Source organism: Equus asinus, chromosome 2, assembly GCF_041296235.1.
Source record: "Equus asinus isolate D_3611 breed Donkey chromosome 2, EquAss-T2T_v2, whole genome shotgun sequence".
Lineage (NCBI taxonomy): Eukaryota > Metazoa > Chordata > Mammalia > Perissodactyla > Equidae > Equus > Equus asinus.
Genome location: NC_091791.1, coordinates 124,151,449 through 124,178,447, shown reverse-complemented (window position 1 = coordinate 124,178,447; position 26,999 = coordinate 124,151,449). Strand labels below are relative to the sequence as shown.

General features: G+C 36.9%; 1 protein-coding gene across 35 annotated transcripts in view; it reads left to right on the top strand.

Moving 5' to 3' along the window:
* The window catches only part of SCAPER (S-phase cyclin A associated protein in the ER), a 490,115-nt gene that overhangs the window by 199,226 nt on the left and 263,890 nt on the right, over positions 1–26,999 (top strand). For all 35 annotated transcript variants that reach the window (XM_070504430.1, XM_014841435.3, XM_070504422.1 and 32 more), the window contains one exon: positions 7,709–7,845. In XM_070504430.1, the coding sequence (XP_070360531.1) occupies positions 7,709–7,845 (137 nt within the window). The remainder of the gene's footprint in view (positions 1–7,708; positions 7,846–26,999) is intronic.

The following is a 26,999-nucleotide window of genomic DNA, read 5'->3' as shown; positions in this document are numbered from 1 at the left end:
CAAACCTGCAACTATAACCTTATATAGACCAAGCCTCTTATCTTTAAAGAGCTTGCTTTTCCTTGCATTTCCTCATTAGCATTAATTTTACAATAATTAAAATAATACATAATAATTGTAGAAAATTTGAGAAAAAGTAAAGTAATACCTACTGTTAACATTTTGATCTAATTATTTTCTGCTCTTTATATATCAATATGTAAATCTTACACTTATTAACATATAAACTGCATTGCATAGATTTGAATCCTGAATTATTTACCATTATGTGATGAATGTTTTTAATATCATTACTATTGTTTAAAATTAATCAAATATGTATAGTATCTAATCTTAATGCCATAATTTATATAATCAATTTTCTACTGCTATTTTGTTGTAAATCTCACTGCAGTGAATATAGAGAAATATTTTTGTACCTCTCTATTTCCTCATGATAACTTTTCAAAAGTAAAATTATTTAAAGTTTTGGGGTTTTTTTACTGAGCATTTCATTAAATATTAAGTAGATTGGGCTGTGAGACTAGTTGGTTGTTCATATAGAACAGAGACAGAGATACCAATATCTGAAAAGCACCATTTGGGGATGGTTAGAGCTATAGATATCTTGAAGCAAGCAATGTTTCAAGTAAAAGAGATGAGATCACTGTATTTTTCTGATCCTAGCTAGTTCCTTGGGGTTTTAAGAAAGGATGAAACCAAGGATTAGAGCCCAAAGATTAGGTTCTAGAGTTCAGAGCAGGGCTCAGATCATAGCAGGCATCTAGAACAATGAGTAGGGAGGAAAAACAATTAAGGAACCAAATTTTATGGAATGGACTACTGCTGAGGATAGATTAGGGAGAGAGGGAGTACTGCCTGCCTGTGTACACAGGTGCCCAAGGATTGCTCAAGTATCCTGGATGCTGGACCTTGAGCAGCAAGATTAATTTTGGAACCTACCAGCTAGTGGATGGATCCTGCTGATGTACTTCCTATCATGACAGATTGGGCTCTGGAATTAGGTAAAGAGTATTAGAACCTTCATCTCTAACTGGCTCCATAAAGTAGAGCTTGGCTCTTTTTGGTCAACACTGTTTCTTAGGGGGCTTATGTTACTCATCATTCTGTAATTGCCAATTAACTTTTGCTGTGTCCCATAGTCTCCAACATAAGAAGACCAGGTAAGGAAGATGATTGGATCAATAAAAATATATCACTACTTCTTTCAGTAAAGCACCTCCTTATTATTTCTACTTTTTTGCAGGAGATTGTCTCCTTCTGTCCTTAAAATAGATTTCAAACTTGCAGTACACACTTTCAGCACTCAAATAGTGCATAAACGTGTTAATTTCATTTTAAGTTCAGCTGCTAGATCCTTGAGAGATACGAATATTGTGATTTCATTTACTTCTTTTGGCAAGCCAAACATGGAATTTTAAAATTCACATGTACAAATTATTTTTCCTTACAAGATGACTATTTTCTAAACTGGTTATTATGGAGAATTTCAAACATACATAATGGTAAACAGATAGTATGACAAATCTCCCTGTACTCATCACTTAGCCCTAACGACAGTAAACTCATGGTGAATTCTGCCTTATTGGCGTTCTATCCACTACTCCCAAATCCTTTTTTTTCTTTTTTTTGGTAAGGAATATTGACCCTGAGCTACCATCTGTTGCCGATCTTCCTCTTTTTTGCTTGAGGAAGATTGTTGCTGAGCTAACATCTCTGCCAATCCTCCTCCATTTTGTATATGGGATGCTGCCACAGCGTGGCTTGACGAGCAATCTTTATTCATTTTGGCTTATTTTGATATAGAAGGTTACATTTTGATCTATTCTGTGCATGGTTTTTTGGTATGTTTTCATTGTGTATAGTGTTGATATCCTACTTATTTTCCTTTTAATAGTTTTGGCCTTTGATTTTGATACTTTTATGTTGATTATTTTCACGTGGAATTAGTTTTATAAGACTTTTAGAATGAGTCATGATTCCAGGTGGCTATTCTGACTTCATGGAACTCCCTCTTCTACTGTTTTTGTGAAAAATATAGTGACTTGCTTTCTGAAATTTCCTAATTCTGTTTCTCTGCTCTGCTTTTATCTAGACATTTTTTCCCCTTTGTCTATATTATTCCTGATTTGCTCAGTTAAATTCCTTTTCCAGCTGTTTTTCCCATGGCTCAGTCTCGAGAGTTCATAGGAGCTAGCCTTCACCAGACTGCTTGTACCTCTTTCATGCAGGCATCTGTCACTCATCTGGTGCTGGAGTGGGCAAATGCCTTTCAGTTTTAGATACTGTTCTCAAATTGGCCTATTGAACTCTTGAGGGAAAACTGATTCCCTTTTTAGAGTTCTCAAGTTCGTTATTCACTCTGTTGTTTCCCTCTGATTTCTCCTTCAAAGACCCTGAAACCTTGCTGATCTGTTGGTAGTTTGTCTTCACCCACTTTTGGGGGTTAATTGGAGATACCTTGTCACCTTGTTTTGTTGTACATATTTTCTATGGGTTTTACTTTTGCTATCTAATTGTTCTTTCTATTTTATATGATGATTCAGAGAAAATCTAAAACTGTGCTATCACTGCCTTCATCTTCTCAGAATCCTCTGTTATAAGCATTTTAATGACTAATACTTCCTTATAGCAATATGCTGTAATTTTCTCAAACACTCCTCAGTGTTGAAAAATCTCCTTTGTACATGCTTTCTATCTTCAGAAGCCATCTCAAACCTTCTTCCTGTATAAAGTCTTCATAGTTTTAGTGGAAAGTTGACACTTAATTATCCTATGTCACATCCAAAAATGTGTTTTTTTTTAATCACCAAAAGACAATCTCTCACGAAAAGTAAAAAGAAAATGCAAACAACTGGAAGCAAATATATAAAAATTTGAAATGTGTTTATAGAAAGCTGGACAAGAAACACATTTTAAGCCACAAAGACAAAATACAAACAAATGGTCAAGCATACTAATACCAGTCTTTCAGCTAACAAATTGACAGATTTACAAACAAAACAGAAACACTAGGTACTGGCATATCACTGTGGGAACATAAATTAATTCCCATTTTGGTTGTTGACTTTGGGAATACTTATGAAAAGCCTTAAAAATATATCTAATCTGTGACCCAGGAATTTCAGTTCTATGATTTGATCATAAGGGAATAATAGACTTATATGTTTAAAATTTAACTACAGGAATGTTTGTTGCACTGGTGTTTATTATATTGAAAATAAAAAATTATCCAAATATCTAACAATAAAGCATTTAGTAAAAGTAGGTACATTTATGAAATTGAGTACCTTACAGCCACTGGATTATGTTGTAGAATATTAATTAATGGTAGGGATATATTTGCAATATTAAATGAAACAAGCAAGATTATAAAATATTAAAACTGGTACATCCCATTTTTATAAAAATATATATGCAAATAAAAATGTCTGGAAGAGTATACTCAAATAATTATTTTTAGGTATTAGAATTATAGTATATTTTTATTTCTTAATTTTATTTATATTTTCTATAATTAACGTGTTTATTTTGTATTAAGAAAAAATTGCTATTAAGTCAAACAGAAGTATAAATGTATTCTCATTTGGTTTTAGTTCTGATTTTTTTTTAAAGTTAACGTTAATGTGAGTGCATGATGCATGTGTGTGCTTGTGTGAATGTGTAAGTAAATGTTTATTGTCTTCAAAAGATGTGATTCTTTTTTTTTTTTAAAGATTTTTATTATTTCCTTTTTCTCCCCAAAGCTCCCCAGTACATAGTTGTATGTTCTTCGTTGTGGGTCCTTCTAGTTGTGGCATGTGGGACGCTGCCTCAGCGTGGTCTGATGAGCAGTGCCATGTCCGCGCCCAGGATTCGAACCAACGAAACACTGGGCCGCCTGCAGCGGAGCGCGCGAACTTAACCGCTCGGCCACGGGGCCAGCCCCGTGATTCTTGATAGTTCTGGATAGAGTCCAAACTTTTCCATGTACTGCCTGCATTTGTGTATGAAGATTCTTAATGGATTCTGTTAGATATGTAAATGATGTTTATATACAACTTAAAATAGTATAATTGGACCTTTCACAAAATTGAAGATGTCACTTAGAACAGTGATGGAAATTACATGTCAGACTCAGCCCGCATGAGTAGTGTTGGGGGTTGAATGTGGAGTAATGAAAAAGCCTGTTCTTATGAAGTCAGCCAGTTGTGATTTTGACCTTGAGCTTTGTGACTACTGAACCTCTTCGAGCCTTTGTTGAGTATCTATAAAAGTAAACATATTGCCATCTATTCTATGGGGTTGTGAGTATTATAGGAACTACTGTTTGCAATTTATCTAGACCTTTGCTGATCACATAATAACTACTAAATCGAATGTAAGATGGTGATTTCACATAGGAAATTTGGTAAGAGGACTATCTTTACTTATTTATTTATATTGTTGCTTTCATTTGATTTGAGACCTGAATTATTTTTTCAAGTTGCATTTATATATATATATATGTATATGGACTTATGTCACTTTTGATTAGTACCAAGGTATAAAGGTTTTTTTCCTTTACAACAGGCCTAGTTTATCAAAGAAAATAATTGCTTCTGCTTTTGAGAGAATATTTTCTCTCTTTGACTGTAAAGTTTTTCTTTTGTTTTTTTTTGGTAGATTTATGATTTGAAAGGTTTCATTATGAGCAAGCTTCTATGGCCCAGACTCATTTTCCAGCCATATCTCTAAAGGTAGTAGTCTAGAGTTAGACACCCTAACCATACTGCCTGGATTTAAATTTAGGCTCTGTCACTTTGCTACGTACAAAGTCGCTCAGTCATGATTTTGACCTAACTTTGGGCAAGTTATTTAACTCTGTACCTGTTTTCTCATGGTTAAAATGGGAATAATAAAAATACATACCTTCTAAGTACGTTCTAAGTATAATTCAAAGTACTAAATGATTGGTTATATGTAAAGTGCTTAGTTCAATGTATGTTACATAATAAACCCTCATGTTTTTTATTGCGATGTAATTAACATATAACATTGCATTAGTTTCAGGTGTACAATATATAATATCAAAATATGTGTATATATAGCAAAATGATTACCACAGTAAGTTTAGTTATCATCCATCACCACACATAGTTACAATTTTTTTTGTGTGATGAAGACTTTTAAGATCTACTTTCTTAGCAACTTTCAAATATACAATACAGTATTGTTAGCTGTAGTCACCATGTTGTACATTATATCTCCAGCATCTATTTATCCTATAACTGAAGTTTACACCTTTTGACCATCTTCACTCATTTGATCATAAATACTATTATTAGCTTTTATTACATTTCCCTCTTCTCATTCATTTATTTAACACACACTTATTGAATGCCTGCCATATGCCAGGCACGGGACCAGACACAGAAACATCAGTGAGCAAAACAGACAAAGTCATTGCCCTCATAAATTTTATATTCTAGTGCTGGAAATTGCAAATGTATATTTAATGTTAGGCGAGTCCTATGAAGGAAAATAAATATAATAAGGAGATGGCAAATAATAGAGGATGTTACTTAAAGTTGGTTGTTCATTTTAGCTGAGACTGTGCAAATACCCAGGAGAAGAATATTCTTGGGTAGGGGAACAACATATATAGAGTCCAGAGGCAGTAACATTTCTGATGGAATGTGAGGTATAATGACATCCTCTCCTCTGTGGATGGAGTGGAGTGAACAAAGTAGAGAGTAGTATAAGATGAGGTCAGAGAGGTCAATGATGTAGGGCTTAGTAGGCCACTTTCAGGACTTTGAATTTTACCCTAAGTGTAATGAAAAGGCGAGATTCTGATAACAGGAGTGATATGCTGTGATTATGTTTTAAAACATCACTGGCTGCTTTTGTAAAGACAAGACTTGTGGATCAAGTTAGAAGCTGGGGGGCCAGCCCGGTGGCGCAGCGGTGAAGTTCGCATGTTCCGCTTCTTGGTAGCCCGGGGTTCGCTGGTTCCAATCCCGGGTGCGGACATGGCACTGCTTGGCACACCGTGCTGTGGTAGGTGTCCCACATATAAAGTAGAGGAAGATGGGCACGGATGTTAGCTCAAGGTCAGGCTTCCTCAGCAAAAAAAGAGGACTGGCAGTAGTTAGCTCAGGGCTAATCTTCCTCAAAAAAAAAAGAACGAACCTGGGGGACCAGTTAAGAGGCTATTGTAATACAAATGAGAGCTTAGGATGCCTTAGACGAGGGAATGGTGGTAGGGAGAAGTGATTGTATTTGGGATGAATTTTAGGGTATATTTGAAAGTAGAACTAATAGGATTTGCTGATGTATTGGATATGAGCAATTGTGTGAAATGGTGGTACCATTTACTGAAATGGGAAATGCTCTGGGAAGAGCAACTTTATGTATATGGAAAGCATAAGAGTTTTGTTGTGGACTCTTATTTTGGAAATGCTTGAGGTGGAAATACTCTACCTAAGTGGAGATTTTCGGGAGACACTTTGATATAGGAGTGGAGTTCAGGGGAGAGGTCACGACTAGAGATAAAAATTTTGAAATTGCCTTTGTGTAAATAATATTTCAAGTCACTGTACTTGATGAGTGAGCTTGAATAGAGAAGAGGGAAGATCTCAGGATAGCTCTGGGATGCTCCAGCATTTACCAGTCAAGAAGAGAAAAAGGATCCAGCAAAGAAGACTTAAAAGGTGCAGCTGATGAGTTAAGAGAACAATGTGATGTCTGGAAGCCTAGTGAAAAAAGTATCAGGGAGCAGGAAGTGGTCTACAGGGCTAAGGGTGTTAGAAATTTGAGGAGAGGGTCTAAAATAATTTCTAGGAAGATGAGTGTGGATAAAATAGTCTAAGATTGCTTGATTGCCTGGCGATACTAGAGACCATTTGAGGTGTTATGTCATAAATTTAAAGTGACAGTAGTCAGCATGGTTTGCAATTGTAACCACATTAATCTGCTCAGGTAGGGGCACAGAATAGGGACAGAGTTGGATTTATGGTTGGGATTTTGCCATGAAAGTATGAAAGAACAAGAGAGGGGCAAGGGAGTTGTGTACATGCAACGGAGTGATTATAGTGATGGGCTGTAAAATCTAAGATGGATAAGGAGGGAAGTGAGGCCAAACTCTGTGTGCTCCAGCCAGACCAATCTCTGTGGCTGATAACCACATTCCACCTTTTTATCTCTGCCTGTGTTTTCTGGGATGTCCTTTTCCTTTCTCTCTCCTGCCATGTTTCCCAACTCGCAGCCCAAACACGCACACACATACCCCATATCCATATGCTCAAATTCATTCCATCCTTCAAAGGATAATAGACCAGGTGTTTCCTTCTTGAAATCTTTCCTCTTCAACCTGAGTGAACTTGTTTCCCCTTTTGAGCTCCTGTAGCACTTTAACTCTCTAATTGGCACTTATTGCTTGGTGTTCCAGATTTGTGAATATATTTTACCTCTCCTACTACGCTGTGCGGTTGCAAGGGACAGGGATAAGTCCTTGTATCCTTAACGTTTAGCACAATTCGGTGTGCAGCAAAAGTTTGATGAGTCACTGAAAATCTCAAGTAAATAGTTTCTTCAATGTTTTCCAAAGCGATTGTGGAAACCAGTGTTTCATAGAGATTACTTTTACTTTCATCTATATAGTCTTTTACGCTCACTGTGGTCTGCAGCAATGCTATGTTATTTTTAATCATCATCATCATTATTATTTTACTTATTTATCTTACAGGAGCACCTTTCATTAAAGAAGTATATTATTGACATTGTGGTTGAAAGTGCAGCTCCAGCAGAGCCTTTGAAAGATGGGGAAGAACGGCAAAAAAATAAAAAAAAAGCCAAAAAGATAAAAGCCAGGATGAACTCCAGGTACCATAAATATCGTTAAAAACAAAAGAAAAACTCTTAGTGATGTATCCTTTTTAATGTAAATCCAAGGAAGACCCCCTGCCCCTAAAAAAGTTTAAAGTTGTTTGCTTCAAGAAAGCTGTGAAATAACACTGATGAGCCTAATTTATAGCCACTTTCTTTGATTGAGAAAGAAAACTGCATATCGATCTGAAGCCCTTGCTTTCACCTGTTAAGAGCTCTCCTTATAATTGGATGCCAGTGCCCTGCCAAACTTGTGCCTCCTCCAGCATGCAGTAGTATGTTTGAGTATGTGTAAACCAAGCCTATTTTTCTTTCCAACTATTGATTTTTAAATGAAATATCAAAGAAAATCAATAGCAATCAACAAATAGAAGTCTGCTGGCTGTAGTGTCAAATCCCATGACTAGGTTTAATCAATTTGGTTGCCTGTCACAAGGAAAAGTTCAAGAAATATCTTGAAATGGAAAGTGAGTTGTCAGACCTGTAGTTTATCATCAGCCTTCAAATGACATCTGAGGATCAGACAGCTGTGTAGTACATCATTACCTCACAAGCTTTGAGCATCATCTGATGACTGATGATTCTTGTTCGAGGACACAAATGCAGTTCCTCCTTAGTAGATAATTCTTTGCTGTTTGAAGAAGGATAGCCTGAATATGTTGTTATACCTTTATTCCCAAATGTCTCAAAAGATAGAGAAACTTAATCCATGGGATCATAGAAATATAGTTCTAGAATAATGATGAATAGTGGTTATCTATCTATAGTTTCCAATTTCAGACTGTAATCAAAGAAAGTGTCCATTTCATCTTATACAGTCAGTGAAAACTACAGAGTACTCATTCAAGCAAAGAATAGAAAAGGCTTTTTTGATTGTATTTTTTGGGCTCTCTCCAAGTTTCTAAAAATAGTTTCACTGTATACTTCACAGTATTACTGACCTTCATTTCTAGTTTATGCTAAGAACTTGCTGACCTCCGGACACTGAAATGCTATAAAGCCTATTCTTTGGACCTCTTTTTTTCTCAATGTACACATTCCTTTGGTGAGCTCACTCAGTCCTGTGGCTTTAAATATTCTCTACTTGCCAATGACTACCAATTTTATATCTTCAGTTTTACTCAAACTTAGTATGTCCAAAAGAAGCTCCTGCTCTCTCCTCTGCACCACCCTCCCCCGCACCCCCCCCCCCCCCCGCCCCCCCAACCAAAAGCTCTCCTTGTCGCATAGTCTTCTCTGTCTCAGAAAACAGATACTCTATTCTGGTTGTGTATGCCAAAACCCTTGACATCATCCTTGATCTTTCTCCTTCTCCTACACCTCACATCCACTCCATCTTCAAATAATGTTAGCTTTGCTTTGAATTATATTCAGAATTTGACTACCTCTCTCTAACTTCATTGGTTACCCCCTGGACCATGCCTCCATCATTGCTCACCTGGATTATTGTGGTTGCCCTCTGACTAGTCTCCTTGTTTATTCCCTTGCCTCCTTGCAGTATAGTCTAAACACTAAAGCAAAGTGAGCCTGTTAAAATATGTCAGATCGTCACTTCTCTTCTCAAAACCTCAGGGCTTTTATACTTCAGGTTTTCACTTCACAGATGACTCTCCCCACATATAGCTGGCTGCCTTACCTCCTTCAGGTCTTTACTCAAATGGCACCTTTTCAGTGGGGCTTCACATAATATCCTTAAGATCCATCCATGTTGCAAATGGCACAATTTTGTCTTTTTTTATGGCTGAGTAGTATTGCATTGTAGATATATACCACATCTTCTTTATCCAGTCATCAGTCAGTGGGCACTTGGGTTGCTTACATGTCTTGGCTATTGTGAATAATGCTGTGATGAAGAAATGGGTGCATAAGTCTCTTTGAATTGTTGATTTCATGTTCTTTGGATAAATTCCCAGTAGTGGGATAGCTGGATTGTATGGTACTTCTATTTTTAGTTTTTTGAGAAATCTCTGTACTGTTTTCCATAGCAGCTGCACCACTTTGCAGTTCCCACCAGCAGTGTATGAGAGTTCCCTTTTCTCCACATCCTCTCCAACATTTATATTTTTTCTGTTTTGTTAATTATAGCCATTCTGACAGGTGTAAGGTGGTATCTCATTGTAGTTTTGACTTGCATTTTCCTAGTAATCAGTGGTGCTGAACATCTTTTCATGTGCTTCTTGGCCATCTGTATATCTTCTTTGGAAAAATGTCTGTTCATATCCTCTGTCCGTTTTTTAATCAGGTTGTTTGTTTTTCATTCTTGAGATGTGTGAATTCTTTATATATTTTGGATATTAACCCATTGTCAGATAATGGTCTACTTTCCTTCTTTTGCATGTGGCTGTCCAGTTTTCCCAACATCAATTATTGAAGAGCCTTTCCATTGCCCACTGTATGTTCTTGGTTCCTTTGTCAAAGATTAGCTGTCCATAGATGTGTAGTTTTATTTCTGGGCTTTCAGTTCTGTTCCATTGATCTGTGTGTCTGTTTTTGTACCAGTATCATGCTGTTTTGATTACTATAGCTTTGTAGTCTCTTTTGAAGTCAGGGATTGTAATCCCTCCAGCTTTGTGGGAGCAATTGATTTTTGCATCTTAACCTGCTACACTGAGACCTTGCTAAGATGATATATGAGCTCTAATAGTTTTATAAGCTTATAAGATTTCTTTATGTAAACAAACATGTTTACATGAAACTGTTTATTTCTTTTTCTTGTTCATTGCACTGCGTTACACCTTCAGCAAAATTTGGAATAGAAGCTTTGATGCTGATTTTAGAGGAAAAGCATTGTTTTTCACCATTAAGTATGATGGTAGCTGTAGTTTTTTGTAGGTGACCTTTATCAGGTTGAGGAAGCTTCCTCCTGTTCTTGGTTTCCTGTGTGTTTTTTTCATAGATCGATATTCCATGTTCTCAAATGCCTTTTCTGCATCTCTTAAAAAATTTTTTTTAAAAATTGAAATGTACTTTTTAATTTTATCAGTAGAGTGCATTATGTTGATTGGTTTTAATAAGCAGCTTTATTGAGATGTAATTCACCCATATAAAGTGTACAGCTCTATATTGGCACTTGAATGTTAAATCAAACTTGTATTCCTGGAATAAACCTCATTTCCTCATTATGTATTATCTTTTCTATGGATTGTTGGATTTGGTTTGCTAACTTTTTATAAAATATTGTTACATTTATGCTCGTGATATATATTGATCTGTAGTTACCTTCCAATCTCTTTGTCAGGTTTGGCCAAGAAAATGTTGGCCTCAATAAACGAGTTGAGAACTATTCTTTTCTCTATTTTCTGAAGGAGTTTCTATAGGATTGCGATTATTTCTAGTTTAAATGTTAGATATAATTCACCAGTGAAGTCATATTTAATGTTTCTCCTTTGGTTTTGGTAATATGTGTCTTTCAAGTAGTTTTCCCATTTCGTCAAAGTTATTGCGTTTATTAACATAAAGTGGCATACATTATTCCATTATACTTCTTACCCTGCACATAAGAAAGCTTGGAAGTCACCACTCACTCCATCCTAACAACAAGTAAAAATTTGAACAAACTGAAAAATCATCATCTCTTGTTAGCTCTGTAAGAGAGGTGAGGTAGCAGGGCATACTGCTGCCCCAAAAACTGGAGAGAGAGAGAATTACAGAGAATCACAGCTTACCAGGTGAAAAACCCAAAAGCAAAAGCCTCTGTGGATGGCTGGTCCAGTGGTGTAGTGGTTAAGTTCACGTGCTTTGCTTCGGTGGCCCAGGGCTCCCTGGTTTGGATCCCGGGTGCAGACCTACACACTACTCATCAAGCCATGCTGTGGCGGTGTCCCACATAGAAAATAGAGGAAGATTGGCACAAATGTTAGCTCAGGGACAATCTTCTTCAAGCAAAAAGAGGAAGAGTGACAATGGATGTTAGCTTCAGGGCCAATCTTCCTCACCACAAAAAGAAAAATGAAAGAAGGAAAGAAAAAAGAAGAATCCTCTGGGCAAGCCAGTACTAGGGCAGGAAAACCTGAATTGTAATTGATGAATCTCTAGAGGCTCAACGTGGACAAGTCTGAGAGTCAAAACTCCAGGTTTCCGCAGACTTTTGTGAGTTCTACCTTCAGGAGCTTGACCAGGTTATCACCGTGAATATCACAGAAAAATCTTATCATGCTTCTATTCTCAGCAGGGAGAGTAGGAGCCATTTTGAAATATGCCAGAGTATTCTATTCTTCTTGAAAATGTCTCCCTCAGGAGAAACTATTTTACCAAAGTCTAACCTGTTGGTGTTTTATCAGAGCTAAACTGACCTGAGGGAAGAGAAATGCCTTCCCTTTAGGCTTCCATGTGGAGGGAGAAAGGAGAAGGGAAATATCCTATTTCAGCCCCCTCTGATCATCCTGTCCCACCTTAAGGAAGGAAGGAGATTTAGAAGCACTTATGAAGTTCACAGTTAAGAGGCATAGGTACAATAAAAGACTGAGACATAATCATAGGATGATAGAATTCTTCCTCTCCCCCCATACCTTACCACCATATTACCAAAGGCCTATTTATAACAGTTCTATATACCCAGTATATTATGTCTGGCTGCCAAGAAAAAATTACAAGGAATACTAAAGGGCAAAACACAGTTTGCTGAGACAGAGCAAGCATCAGAACCAGACTCAGATATGGCAGCAGTGTTGGAATTATTACACCGGGAATTTAAAACAAGTGTGATAAATATGCTGAGGGCTCTAATGGATAAAGTAGACAGCATGCAAGAAGAGATGGGCAATGCAAGCAGCGAGATGGAAGTTCTAAGAGAGACTCAAAAAAACCCACTACAGTTTAAAAACGCTGTCATAGTAGCTTATTAGTAGCTTGGGCTGGATATGGCTCAAGAAAGAATCTCTCAGCTAGAGGATATCTCAAAAGAAACTTCTAAAACTGAAAGCAACAGAAGAAAGACTGAAAATAACCCTTAATATCTAAGAACTGTCAGACAATACACACTTTGATTGCTTCTGGAATTTAGGTGGAAAGGATCCACAGGTTGGGAGAGAGGACTAAGAAAAGCAAGAATGGCAGTAAAGCTAATTACTAGACTGAGTTTTAGGACAGAGAATGAAGAGATTAAGCAAGAAACTAGACTTTTGGAATAGATTGTCATTGAACTGGAGTTTGAGTAGAAGTAGGAACGGGAGAAGTGAGAGAGCTGCTGGTTAAAACAACATTTGATTGGCTGCTTGGATATCACCTTCAATGTCCAGTGGTAATCACTAAGCTAGTAGAATCCGTATTGCTGAGAATACTTGACTGTCAGGAAGATATACTGAAATGGGGCATGGAGAGAGAGGGGACTATGAGGAATGTGTGAGTGTGTATCTATATCTAAAGATAATTATATGGGTACATATAAATGAATATATGAGAAATGAAAGTGAATAGCTACCTCGTGTGTGTGTATATATAGAGATAGATCTATATAGACATACATTTAGATGTACACACAGTCTGTCTTGAATTTGTGTTGAATAGGGTTAATCCTTGGTTCAGAGTTGACCAGTGCGCCTAACCTTGGAGATTGAGACCTAAGTTGAGCAGAAGAGAGGCAGGGGAAAGACTTAAGGGCTAATAGCTATTACAGGATTCTGATTTAGAACTTGAAGGTGAAACCTAATGTTAAATCTAATTTTGAAATCTGTTTTTAACACTCATTTATGCATCCTTTCTATGTTTTTCTTATTTACTTTGTGGTCTTAAGGAATGCATTCGACATATATTTGAATATTTGTATTATCAACATACAAAAGCGAATAAAACATAATTTCTCCCCTTGTGACGTTTACAAGGTATTACATTGTATTATTTACAATCTATTAATAGAGGTGAATTGTGTATATAAATAACCCTTATAGAGTGTCCAAAGTAGCAGAACAAAGGTATAAATAACTATTAGGTGACTTCTAGGGAAAATAAACTTAGTTATAACTGGGGTGTAGTCATGGAAGACTACTTATAATAATAATGATGATAATAAAAATAAATATATACAAAGAAAATGTGGCACATGTTATATTAAGTTCTTATTATTACCAGATACTGTTCTAAGAGAGGGAATACTCATTATGAGCAAGATTAAAACAGTCTGTGAGTGTTCGTTGTGTTGGTATTCATAAGAGCAAAAACTTGGATAACAGTTTAGATAACCAATAATAAGGAGATGATCAAGTAAGTATGGTACACATGTTTTTAGAAGAATATGTAACATGGGCATGTGCTTATGATATATAATCTGAAAATGAATAAATCATAAATTGTAATATAAAGTTGTCTTTAAAAATTCGTAATGTATAAAGAGAAAAAAACTAAAAGAAAACACAAAAGTATAGTTTTGTGTGTGTGTGTTTTGACAATAGGAATTAGAAAAAAGTTTCTATTTTTATAAATTTGTGTATTTTCTTTAATGGAGCTGTGTTGCTTTTGTAAAAAAAAAAATAATAAAGCAGAACAAAGCAATTATAAAACTTTTAAAGCAGGAATGTCCTCAAGTACATGTAAGCAGTTAAGGTTTTGTTCTGGGGCTTGTATGGAACCTTTGAAACTTTCTTGGGCAGGAAATGACAGGCTCTGATAATACGTATAATTTGACTCATATCATTCTCCTAAAAGCAGATAAAGCAGTTCTCAGACTTTTTGAATTTTGCATTTGTAAAAATTATTGAGGACTCTAAAGAGCTTTTGTTTATCTGAGTTATACTTAGCAATATTTATCATATTAGAAATTAAAACTGAGAAAATCTTAAAATATTTATTAAATAATTTTAAAATAGCAATAAAACTTTTATTGTTCACATGAATAACATATTTTTTTTTATTAATGTTATGATAGATTACAACCTTGTGAGATTTCAGTTGTACATTTTTGTTAGTCATGTTGTGGGTACACCACTTCCCCCTTTGTGCCCTCCCCCCACCCCCCCTTTTCCCTGGTAACCACCGATCAGATCTCCTTGTCAATATACTAACTTCCACCTATGAGTGGAGTCATATAGAGTTCGTCTTTCTCTGACTGTCTTATTTCGCTTAACATATACCCTCGAGGTCCATCCACGTTGCTGTGAATGGGCCACTTTTGTCTTTTTTTATGGCTGAGTAGTATTCCATTGTGTATATATACCATATCTTCTTTATCCAATCATCAGTTTCTGGGCATGTAGGTTGGTTCCACGTCTTGGCTATTGTAAATAATGCTGCGATGAACATAGGGGTGCAAGGGACTCTTGGGATTTCTGATTTCAGGTTCTCAGGATAGATACCCAGTAATGGGATGGCTGGGTCATAAGGTATTTCTATTTTTAACTTTTTGAGAAATCTCCATACTGTTTTCCATAGTGGCTGTACCAGTTTGCATTCCCACCAACAGTGTATAAGGGTTCCTTTTTCTCCACAACCTCTCCAACATTTGTTGCTCTTGGTTTTGGATGTTTTTGCCAATCTAACGGGTGTAAGGTGATGTCTTAGTGTAGTTTTGATTTGCATTTCCCTGATGATTAGCGATGATGAACATCTTTTCATGTGTCTATTGGCCATATTCATATCTTCTTTTGAGAAATGTCTGTTCATGTCCTCTGCCCATTTTTTCATCGGGTTGTTTGTTTTTTTGTTGTTAAGCCGTGTGAGTTCTTTGTATATTATGGAGATTAACCCTTTGTCAGATAAGTGGCTTGTAAATATTTTTTCCCAATTTGTGAGCTGTTTTTTTGTTTCAATCCTGTTTTCCCTTGCTTTAAAGAAACTCTTTGGTCTGATGAAGTCCTATTTGTTTATTCTTTCTATTGTTTCCCTCAACTGAGGAGTTATAGTGTCCGAAAAGATTCTTTTGAAACTGATGTCAAAGAGTGTACTGCATATATTCTCTTCCAGCAGACTTATTGTTTCAGGCCTAATCTTTAGGTCTTTGATCCATTTTGAGTTTATTTTGGTGTGTGGTGAAAAAGAATGGTCAATTTTCAATCTTTTGCATGTGGCTGTCCAGTTTTCCCAGCACCATTTGTTGAAGAGACTTTCTTTTCTCCATTGTAGGCCCTCTGCTCCTTTGTTGAAGATTAGCTGTCCATAGATGTGTGGTTTTATCTCTGGGCTTTCAATTCTGTTCCATTGATCTGTGGACCTGTTTTTGTACCAGTACCATGCTGTTTTGATCACTGTAGCTTTGTAGTATGTTTTGAAATTGGGGATTGTGATTCTGCCGGCTTTGTTTTTCTTGCTCAGGATTGCTTTAGCAATTCGTGGTCTTTTGTTGCCCCATATGAATTTTAGGATTGTTTGTTCAATTTCTGTGAAGAATGTTCTTGGGATTCTGATTGGGATAGCATTGAATCTGTAGATTGCTTTAGGTAGTATGGACATTTTAACTATGTTTATTCTTCCAATCCATGTACATGGAATGTCTTTCCATCTCTTTATGTCGTCGTCAGTTTCTTTGAAGAAAGTCTTGTAGTTTTCATTGTATAGATCCTTCACTTCCTTGGTTAAGTTTATCCCAAGGTATTTTATTCTTTTCGTTGCGATTGTGAATGGGATTGAGTTCTTGAGTTCTTTTTCTGTTAATTCATTGTTAGTGTATAGAAATGCTACTGATTTATGTATGTTGATTTTATACCCTGCTACTTTGCTGTAGTTGTTGATTATTTCTAATAGTTTTTCTATGGATTCTTTGGGGTTTTCTATATATAAGATCATGTCGTCTGCAAACAGCGAGAGTTTTACTTCTTCATTACCTATTTGGATTCCTTTTATTTCTTTTTCCTGCCGAATTGCTCTGGCCAACACCTCCAGTACTATGTTGAATAGGAGTGTTGAAAGTGGGCACCCTTGTCTTGTTCCTGTCCTCAGAGGGATGGCTTTCAGTTTTTGTCCATTGAGTATGAAGTTGGCTGTGGGTCTGTCATATATGGCCTTTATTATGTTGAGGTACTTTCCTTCTATACCCATTTTATTGAGGGTTTTTATCATAAATGGGTGTTGGATCTTGTCGAATGCTTTCTCTGCATCTATTGAGATGATCATGTGGTTTTTGTTTTTCATTTTGTTGATGTAGTGTATCACGTTGATTGACTTGCGGATGTTGAACCATCCCTGCGTCCCTGGTATAAATCCCACTTGATCATGGTGTATAATCTTTTTGATGTATTGCTGTATTCGGTTTGCCAAAATTTTGTTGAGGATTTTTGCATCTATGTTCATCAGTGATATCGGCCTGTAGTTCTCCTTCTTTGTGTTGTCCTTGTCAGGTTTGGGGATCAGAGTGATGTTGGCTTCATAGAATGTGTTAGGGAGTACTCCATCTTTCTCAATTTTCTGGAACAGTTTGAGAAGAATAGGTATTAAGTCTTCTTTGAATGTTTGGTAGAATTCTGCAGAGAAGCCGTCTGGTCCTGGACTCTTATTTTTGGGGAGGTTTTTGATTACCGTTTCTATGACCTTACTTGTGATTGGCCTAATGAATAACATATTTTTTATGAAAATGACTATTTTCCAAAACAAAAAAGTTTAGTAGTAAGAGTCACATTATTTTACATTTTTGCAAATTTCCTTAACGTCTGGCTTAATAAAGAGAACTGGATTCTCACATCTGCTTCTGTGTTGTAATATCACACGCCAGGTAGCCTCAGGCATTGTGTACCTGTAAGAGAATGAGAGTGACAAAGTTATGACTTCCTCTGTCTCTGAAAGACTCTCTGAGACCCAATGGATCAGAGCACACTCTAAAAATTACTGGCCTCCTACATAAGAAAAAATGCAATAAATGATAAATGTTAATGTTACTTTGTTAGTATGAATCAAATCATGAAACAGGACAGTTATTTTTCAAACTGTAGTCCTCAGACCCTTTGCATCAGAATCACTCGAGATCTTTTTTAAAAAGGTAGATTCCTTGGCTTCAACCTGTTAATTCCGATTCACTTGGTCTTCGGGGATGGGATCTACATCTTAACAAACTTTCAACTGCTGCTAATATACCTAACATTTGATGCCTATTGTTTCTAGGAGTTTAGAATCATGGAATCTTAGAGCTAGCCATTATTGTTACCTAGTACAGGCGTGCTGACACAGACACTGGGAGATGCCATTGGAGTTCTTCCTCTGGCCTCTTAGCTCAGGGTCTGCCCTGCCCACTAGAGCACTGATTTAATCCAGCTCCGCCAGGGCAGGCAGCCTGCCCTAGGGACTAGCCCCACCCAACAGCAAGCCCTTGGGCAACTTGTGGGCCTGTATAGGCAGGGTGCCTGGATCCTCTACAGGCAGGCAAGCAGGTCCACATTTGCAGTGCAGGGTGTGTGCAAGGAGTGAGTGGAATGTGCGGGATGTTGGTGGAGTGTGTGGGGGCCTGTTCAGTGGGGCAGCTGGGTCAGTTTCAGGGGTTCAGGATGTGTGCATGGGCCAGCACTGTGTAGGTGTTGTGTGTGGACCTGTGGACCATGGTGCTTCCCAGCTGTGGAAGACTTGTGCTTTTCAAACAGTCATGTAGGGGATTGGCCCCACCTTCCAAAGCCTGAACCCTTTGGGTGCTCCTGTGCCTGGGGCCAGCCCCACTCAGCTGCAATCCTGACAGTCCTGACGACAGCCTTGTAGGCCAGGGGACTACAGCAATTGTAAGTCCCTGAGCCTAGCAACTAGCCACACTGGGGGCCTACTCACTTAACAGAAAAACTGCAACAGAAATGTGCTGTTAGACCTTGAAGCCAGCTGTGCTGGAGCTCCCCAAACCTGATAAAGTAACTGAAGGGTCCACGTCAGCCACACACAGCTGAGAATTGCAACCAGCTGGTCAGGGGGACAGCCTAGCCTCCCTGGGCATCTGCAGCAAGAGCAACACTGTCGCAACAGAAGGATACACTCAGCCCACACAGGGGTCACTCCTGGAACATTTGGAACTGGTGATGAGATGGAAGCACACTGCTGGGCCTCATAAGGCATCTCTTATATAAGGCCACCTCTCTAATATCAGAAGATGTAGCTGACCCACCTAATACATAGATATAAAGCACAAATAAAGAGGCAAAATGAGGAGGCAAAGGAATATGTTCCAAGCAAGGGAACAGGACAGAACTCCAGAAAAAGTACTGAATGAAACAGAAATAAACATTCTCCCTGAGAAAGAGTTCAAACAAAAAGTCATAAGGATGCTCACTGATCTTGGGAGAAGAATAGATGAACTCAGTGAGACCGTCAATAAAGAATTGGGAAATATAAAAAAGAACGGGTCAGAAATGAAGAATACAATACTGGAAATGAAAAATTCACTAGAGAGACTCAGTAGCAGAGTAGATGTTACAGAAAAACAGACTAGTGAGCCGGACGAAAGACTAAAGGAAGTCATCCAAGCTGAACAGATAAAAGAAAGAAGAATTAAAAAGAACGAGAACAGTCTAAGGGACCTCTGGGACAACATCAAGTGCACTAACATTTGTATTATAGGTGTCTCAGAAGGAGAAGAGAGAGACAAAGGGGAGAGAATCTATTTGAAGAAATAATAGCTGAAAACTTTCCTAACCTAAGGAAGGAAACAGACATCCATGTACAGGAAGCACAGAGAGTGCCAAACAAGATAAACCCGAAGAGGCCCACACCAAGGCACATTATAATTAAAATGTCCAAACTTAAAGAGAGAATCCTAAAAGCCACAAGAGAAAGGCAACAAGTGACATACAAAGGAAACCCCATAAGGCTGACTTCTCAGGAGAAACCTTACAGGCTAGAAGGGAGTGACATGATATATTTGAAGTGCTGAAAAGAGAAAACCTACAGGCAAGAATACTCTACCCAGCAAGGTTATCATTCAGAATGGAAGGAGAGATAAAGAGTTTTTCAGACAAGCAAAAATTAAAGGAGTTTATCATCAAAAACCAAGTTTTACAAGAAATACTAAGTGACTTATTTAAATGGGAAAGAGAAGACCACAAATAGGAATAAGAAAATTATCAAACAAAAAAGACAATAAAATCACTGGTAAAGGCAAAAATATAGTAAAGGTAGCAGATCAGCTACCTATGAGAATAATATGAAGGTCAGAAGACAAAAGTACTAAAATTACCTATTTCAACAATAAGAGGGTAATGGATACACACACAAAAAGAGTTAGATATGATATCAAAAACATAAAATGTGGCATGAGGGAAGTAAAAGAGTAGAGCTTTTAGAGTGAGGTCAAACTAAAGAGACCATCAACTCAATATAGATTGCTATATACATAGGTTATTGTATATGAACCTCATGGTAATCAGAAACCAAAAATATCTAATAAGTATACAAATAATTAAGGTAAAGGAACCCGAACATAATGCTAAGGAAAGCCATCAAACCACAAGGGAAGAGAGCAGGAGAAGAAGAAAGGAACAGAGAAGAACTACTAAAACACCCAGAAAAAAATTAGCAAAATAAGTGCATAGCTACTTTAAATGGTAATGGACTAAATGCTGGAATCAAGAGGCAGAAGGTGGCCGGTTGGATAAAAAAAAAAGAAGACCCATATGCATGCTGCATACAAGAGACACACTGCAGACCTAAAGAGACAAAAGCTGAAAGTGAAGGGATGGAAAAAGATACTACATGCAAATGGCAATGAAGAGAAAGCTTTAGTAGCAATATTTATATTGGCTAAAATAGAGTTTAAAACAAAAACTGTAACAAGAGGCAAAGAAGGGCACTACATAATGATAAAGGGAACAATCCAACAAGAGGCTGTAACACTCATAAACATCTGTGTACCCATCATAGGAACACCTAAATGTATAAAGCAATTATTAACAGACATAAAAGGAGAAATAGATAGCAACACAATAATAGTAGGGGACTTTAATGCTCCACTTACACCAATGGATAGATCATCCAAACAGAAGATCAATAAGGAAACATTGGCCTTATACAACACATTAGACCACGTGGACTTAGTATAATAAACGGAACCTTCCATCCAAAAACCACAGAATGTACATTCTTTTCAAATGCACATGGAACAGTCTCAAGGATTGATCACATTTTAGACCACAAAACAAGTCTCAGTAAATTTAAGAAGACTGAAGTAATTCCAACCATCTTTTTTGAACACACAGTTATGAAACTAGAAATCAACTACAGGAAGAAAATCAGAAAAGCCACAAATATGTGGAGATTAAACAAAATGCTGTTGAACAATGATTGGGTCAATGAAGAAATCAAAGGAGAAATCAAAAAACACCTGGAGACAAATGAAAATACAACATGCCAAAATCTACAGAATACAGCAAAAGTCTTTCTGAGGGAAGTTTATGGCACTACAAGCCTGTGTGAAAAAACAAGAAAAATCTGAAACAATATCACAGTGCATGTAAGGAACTAGAAAAATAAGGACAAAGTAGAAAATCAGCAGATGGAAGGAAATAATAAAAATCAGAGCAGAAATAAATGAAATAGAGACTAAAAAGACAGTAGAAAAAATCAATGAAACCAAGAGCTGGTTCTTTGAAAAGATAAACAAAACTGACAAACCTTTACCTAGACTCACCAAGAAAAAAAGAAGGCTCAAATAAATAAAATCAGAAATGAAAGAGGAGAAATAGATAGAATAGATAGATAGAATAGTATGAAAAGCTATATGCCAACAAATTGGATAATCCAGAGGAAATAGATAAACTCTTAGAATCATATCATCTTCCAAAACTTCATGAATCAAGAAGAAATAGAGAATTTGAATAGAGCACCAGCAAGGAGACTGAAACAGTAATCAAAAACCTCCCCAAAAGTAAAAGTCCAGGTCCAGACAGCTTCCCTGGTGAATTTTACCAGACGTTCAAAGAAGACTTAATACCTATCCTTCTCAAATTCTACCAAAAAGTTGAAGAAGAGGGGAAGCTTCCTAACTCATTCTATGTGGCCAACATTACTCTGATACCAAAACCAGACAAGGACAACACAAAAAAAGAAAATTACAGGTCAGTATCACTTATGAACATTGATGCAAAAATCCTCAACAAAATACTAGAAAATTGAATACAACAATACATTAAAAAGATCATACACCATGATCAAGTGGGAGTTATTCCACATATGCAAGGATGGTTAAACATTCGTAAATCAATCAATGTGAATCACCACACTAACAAAATGAAGAATAAAAATCACATGATCATCTTAATAGATGGAGAGAAAGCATTTGACAAGATACAGCATCCGTTGATGATAAAAACACTCAATAAAATGGGTATAGAAGGAAAGTACCTCAACATAATAAAGGCCATAAATGACAAACCCACAGCTAATATCATTCTCAATGGAGAAAAACTGAAAGCTATCCCTCTAAGAACAGGAACCAGACAGGATGCCCACTTTCATCACTCTTATTTAACATAGTATTGGAAGCCTTAGCCAGAGCAGTCAGGCCGGAAAAAGAATTAAAAGGGATCCAAATTGGAAAGGGAAAAGTGAAACTGTCACTCTTTTTAGATGACATGATTTTATATATAGAAAACCCTAAAGAATCCACTAAAAAACTTTTAGAAGTAATAAATACAGTAAAGTTGCAGGATAGAAAATCAAGATACAAAATTCAGTTGCATTTCTATATACTAACAATGAAGTAGCAGAAAGAGAAATTAAGAATACAGTCCCATTTACAGTTGCAACAAAAAGAATAAAATACCTAGGAATAAACTTAACCAAAGAGGTTAAAGACCTGTACACTGAAAACTATCAAACATTATTGAGAGAAATTGAAGAAGACACAAAGAAATGGAAGGCTATTCCGTGCTCTGGGAGTGGAATAATTAACATAGTTAAAATGTCCATACTTCATAAAGCAATGGATAGACTCAATGCAGTCCTTATCAAAGTTCCACCATTTTTCACAGAAATAGAACAAAGAATCCTAAAATTTATATGGAACAACAAAAGACCCTGAATAGCCAAAGGAATCCTGAGAAAAAAGAACCAAGTTAGAGGTATCACATTCTTTGATTTTCAAAATATACTACAAAACTACAGTAATCAAAATAGCGTCGTACTGGCACAAAAACACACAGATCAATGGTACAGACTTGAGAGCCCAGAAATAAATCCACAGATCTAGGGACAGCTTATTTTCCACAAGGGAGCCAAGACCATAAAATGGAGAAAGGAAAGTCTCTTCAATAGATGGTAGTGGGAATACTGGACAGCCACATGCAAAAGAATGAAAGTAGGCCATTATCTTACACCATACACAAACATTAACTCAAAATGGATTAAAGATTTGAACGTAAGACCTGAAACCATTAAACTTCCAGGAGAAAACATAAGCAGTATGCTCTTCGACATGGGTCTTAGTAGCATATTTTCAAGTACCATGTCTGAATGGGCAAGGGAAACAATAGAAAAAATAAACAAATGCCATTACCTCAAACTAAAAAGCCTCTGCACAGCGAAGGAAACCATCAACAGAACAAAAAAACAGCCTAACAATTGGGAGAAAACATTTGCAAATCATATATATGTTAAGGGGTTAATATCCAAAATATATGAAGAACTCATACATCTCAACAAGAAAAAACTAACAACCCAATTGAAAAATGGGGAATAGATCTGAACAGACATTTCTCCAAAGAAGATATACAGATGGCCAACAGGCACATGGCAAGATGTTCAACATCATTAACTATCAGGGAAATGCAAATCAAAACTCCAATGTGATATCACCTCATGACCGTCAGCATGGCCATAATTAACAAGACAGGAAACATCAAGTGTTCGAGAGGATGTGAAGAGAAGGGGCTCTCTCATACACTGTTGTTGGGAGTGCAAACTTGTGCAGCCCCTATGGGAAACAGTATGGAGACTCCTTTGAAGATTTAAGAATGGAACTACCATATGATCCAGCTATTCCCCTCCTGGGCATTTGTCCACAGAACATGAAAAGATGAATGCATGCAGTTATATGCATCCCTATGTTCACTGTAGCATTATTCACAAAAGCCAAGACTTGGAAGCAACCTAGGTGCCCATCAAGGGGTGAGTCGATAAAGATTATGTATATATATATATAATATATATATATATATATATTATATGTATATAATGGAATACTAGTCAGCCATGAGAAGTGATGAACTCGGACCATTTGTAACAACATGGGTGGACCTTGGGGAGAAAGTCAAATACCCTATTATCTCACTCATAAGTAGAAGATAAAAACTGACACACACATAGAAAAGAGGTTGGATTGGTGGTTACCAGGGGGAAGTGGAAAGGGCAGAGGGCAAAAGGGGTCATGAGACACATGGGTGTGGTGATGGATTTTAATTAGTCTTTGGGTGGTGAACATGATGTAATCTATACAGAAATCAAAATATGACACCTGAAATTTGTATAGTGTTATAATCCAGTGTTACCGCAAAAAAAAAAAAAAAAAAAGACAGTGGTTCAGGAAGGACCAAAATTAAATGCCAAAATGTTTGTCACAGATATATGCTGGAGGAGATGGATAGGAGAAAGAAATCTGAGATAGATTATGTGGATATCCGTATTTGGGAGAGAGAGAGAGGAATAAAGTGGTGGTGACCCTGGAGCATCTAGCTATATGCTGATGTTCTTGGTAGAAATAGGGTCACCCATAAAAAAGCAGGAAATTTTGCCATTTGTGACAACATGGATGAGCCTTTAGGGTATTATACTAAGTGAAAGAAGTCAGACAGAAAGACAAATACTGTATGGTCTCACTTATATTTGGAATCTAAAAAAGCTGAACTTACAGAAATGGAGAGTAGAATGGTGTTTGCCAGTGGCTCAGGGTTGGGGGATATGGGGAGATGTTGGTCAAAGCGTACAAACTTATAGTTATGACATGAATAAGTTTTGCGGATCTAATATACAAGTTGGTGACTATAGTTAACAACACTGTAACTGCACAAAATTGGGCTTCTTTGCCCAGTGTGCGTCAACAAGCCAATTAATTACAGCATCTGCCTTTGGGAGAAGAAATCGGCTTTATTCTGCAAAATCAATGGGCAGTGAGAACAAGAGGCGTGTGCCCTTAAATCTGTCTCCCCAATTCAGGATGTGTGGCAAAATTTAAGAGGTTAGGGAGAACAGGCAGGCATGCAGAGATGCTGGTGGGACAGGTTTTGATTGGTGGGCTTCAACCATTTATAGTAATGTTTTAAACATTTCTGATAGGGTTCTAAATTCTAAAGATTTATGTTGAGGCTCTAAATTTTCATGATAGGGGTCTAAACCTTTTTTTTTTTTTTCTTTTAATCTAAGGAAGATTTTCCCTGAGCTAAAATCTGTTGCCAATCTTCCTCTTTTTGCTTGAGGAAGATTCACCCTGAACTAACATCTGTGCCAGTCTTCCTCTATTTTGTACTTTGTTTGCTGTCACTGCATGGCCGCTGGCAGTTGGTGTAGGTCTGTCCCTGGGAATCGAACCCAGGTTGCTGAAGCAGTGTGGTGAAGTTGACCACTAGGCCGTGGGGCTGGCCCCTTGTGATAGGGTTCTAGACATTTTTGATGAGGTGGGGAATGAATTTTAACACTAGATCTTCCTGAAGGAGGGACCCCTTGCTTCTGATAAGAGTCTGACTTTCAAGTTCCAGTCATGTCCCAGTCCTTGTGTTGCATGAGAAGGAGGATCTTTGGTTCCTCAGTCATTTCAGGTTACGGTTTCTTCTTTTGCACATGCCCTACCCATGTGACTTTGCAGATTTTCTGAAAGGCAATTTTTAGTTACTCTGTTGATAAGAGATGGCGTCAGTTGAACTATTATTCCTGGAGGGCCCATGGTTACAATACTATATTATATACTTAAAGATGCTAAGAAAGTAAATCTTAAATGTTTTCACCACACACAGAAAATGTGTGAGATGATAGATTGTTAACCTTATTGTGATAAACATTTTGCAATATATACATCTAGCAAATCATCACGTTGTACACCTTAAACTTGCACCTTGTTATCTGTCAATTATATCTCACTAAAGTTGGGGGAAAAAAGAAATAGGGACATAGATAGGGATAATTTGGCTGAAGCTGTAAGTGAGTGGGTTTGAGCTCTCCAAGGGATATCCCAGAGGAACTGGTAGAGTGTTCCCTTGTGTAATCTTGTTAAATGTCTACTTACCCTTTTTAATTGATATTTGTTTTCATAAAAGTAATAATTTCCTCCTATTTCTTGCCTTCTGCACCAGTCTGTGAAGGTATTAATCAAATTATGCTGCCCCCTGGCAGTAATATCCTAACTGGTGAAATGTCTCAAAAAAGGCTCAAGAAAAAAGTCTCAAAATGTCTCAGAAGTGGACTATGCAAATCCAAATTTATAAAATGCAGATGATAATGTCAAAAAATATAAAGTATAAAGAATAGATAGAATAGGGTCAAATTATGGAGAGCCTTCGATACTAGTTAGCCAGTTGATGAGATATTTTGGAAAGGAACCATTATAGATAACCAAGAGAATCACATCAGGAAATGAGTGATTTGGGAAGATTTGTCACTTGTGCTATGCTGTTAGGATTAGAAGGTTGAGAACTTAAGTGAATAGGAGAATATTGTTACTAACCCAGGCATGAAGTGATAGGGCTTACATTACAATGTACTGTAGAATAAATTAAGAGGAAAGAAAGTAATCAAGAAGTATTTTGACATAATGTTAATATTTTTGATGATACATTGATTGTTTGAAAAAAGAAAATGAAGAATAGAAAACAATTTTGAAATTTCAGTCCAAGGTACTGTTTGAGAAATAAAGTGAAGTGGATGTACAGTGGTCAGAAGGAGTTTGGTTTGAAAGATAACAGAGGACAAGATGAAAGTTGAACTTCCAAGTGTAGAGCTTGAAGAGTGTGAAATTTGGTCTGAAATCTAAAGTTATGTATTTAGCATTAATTATTATTAAAATTACAACAATGAGAATAGATAACAATTATCAAATAGAAGTTAAAGGAGATCAGGACTTGAAAACAGCAGTGATAGTAAGCTGTAAAATATAGTGGAAAAAAGGTCCAGGAGAATGAATACAGAGAAAAAGCCATCATGTTTCATACTAACAGAGATCACTGATGACTTTCAAGGAAGCATTTTAATGTCATAGCATGTTTATGTAATCATAATATTGTATTTGTTTTTCCATTTCTGCCCTTCTGTTCCTTGAATACACCTTAATGTGTTGGTAC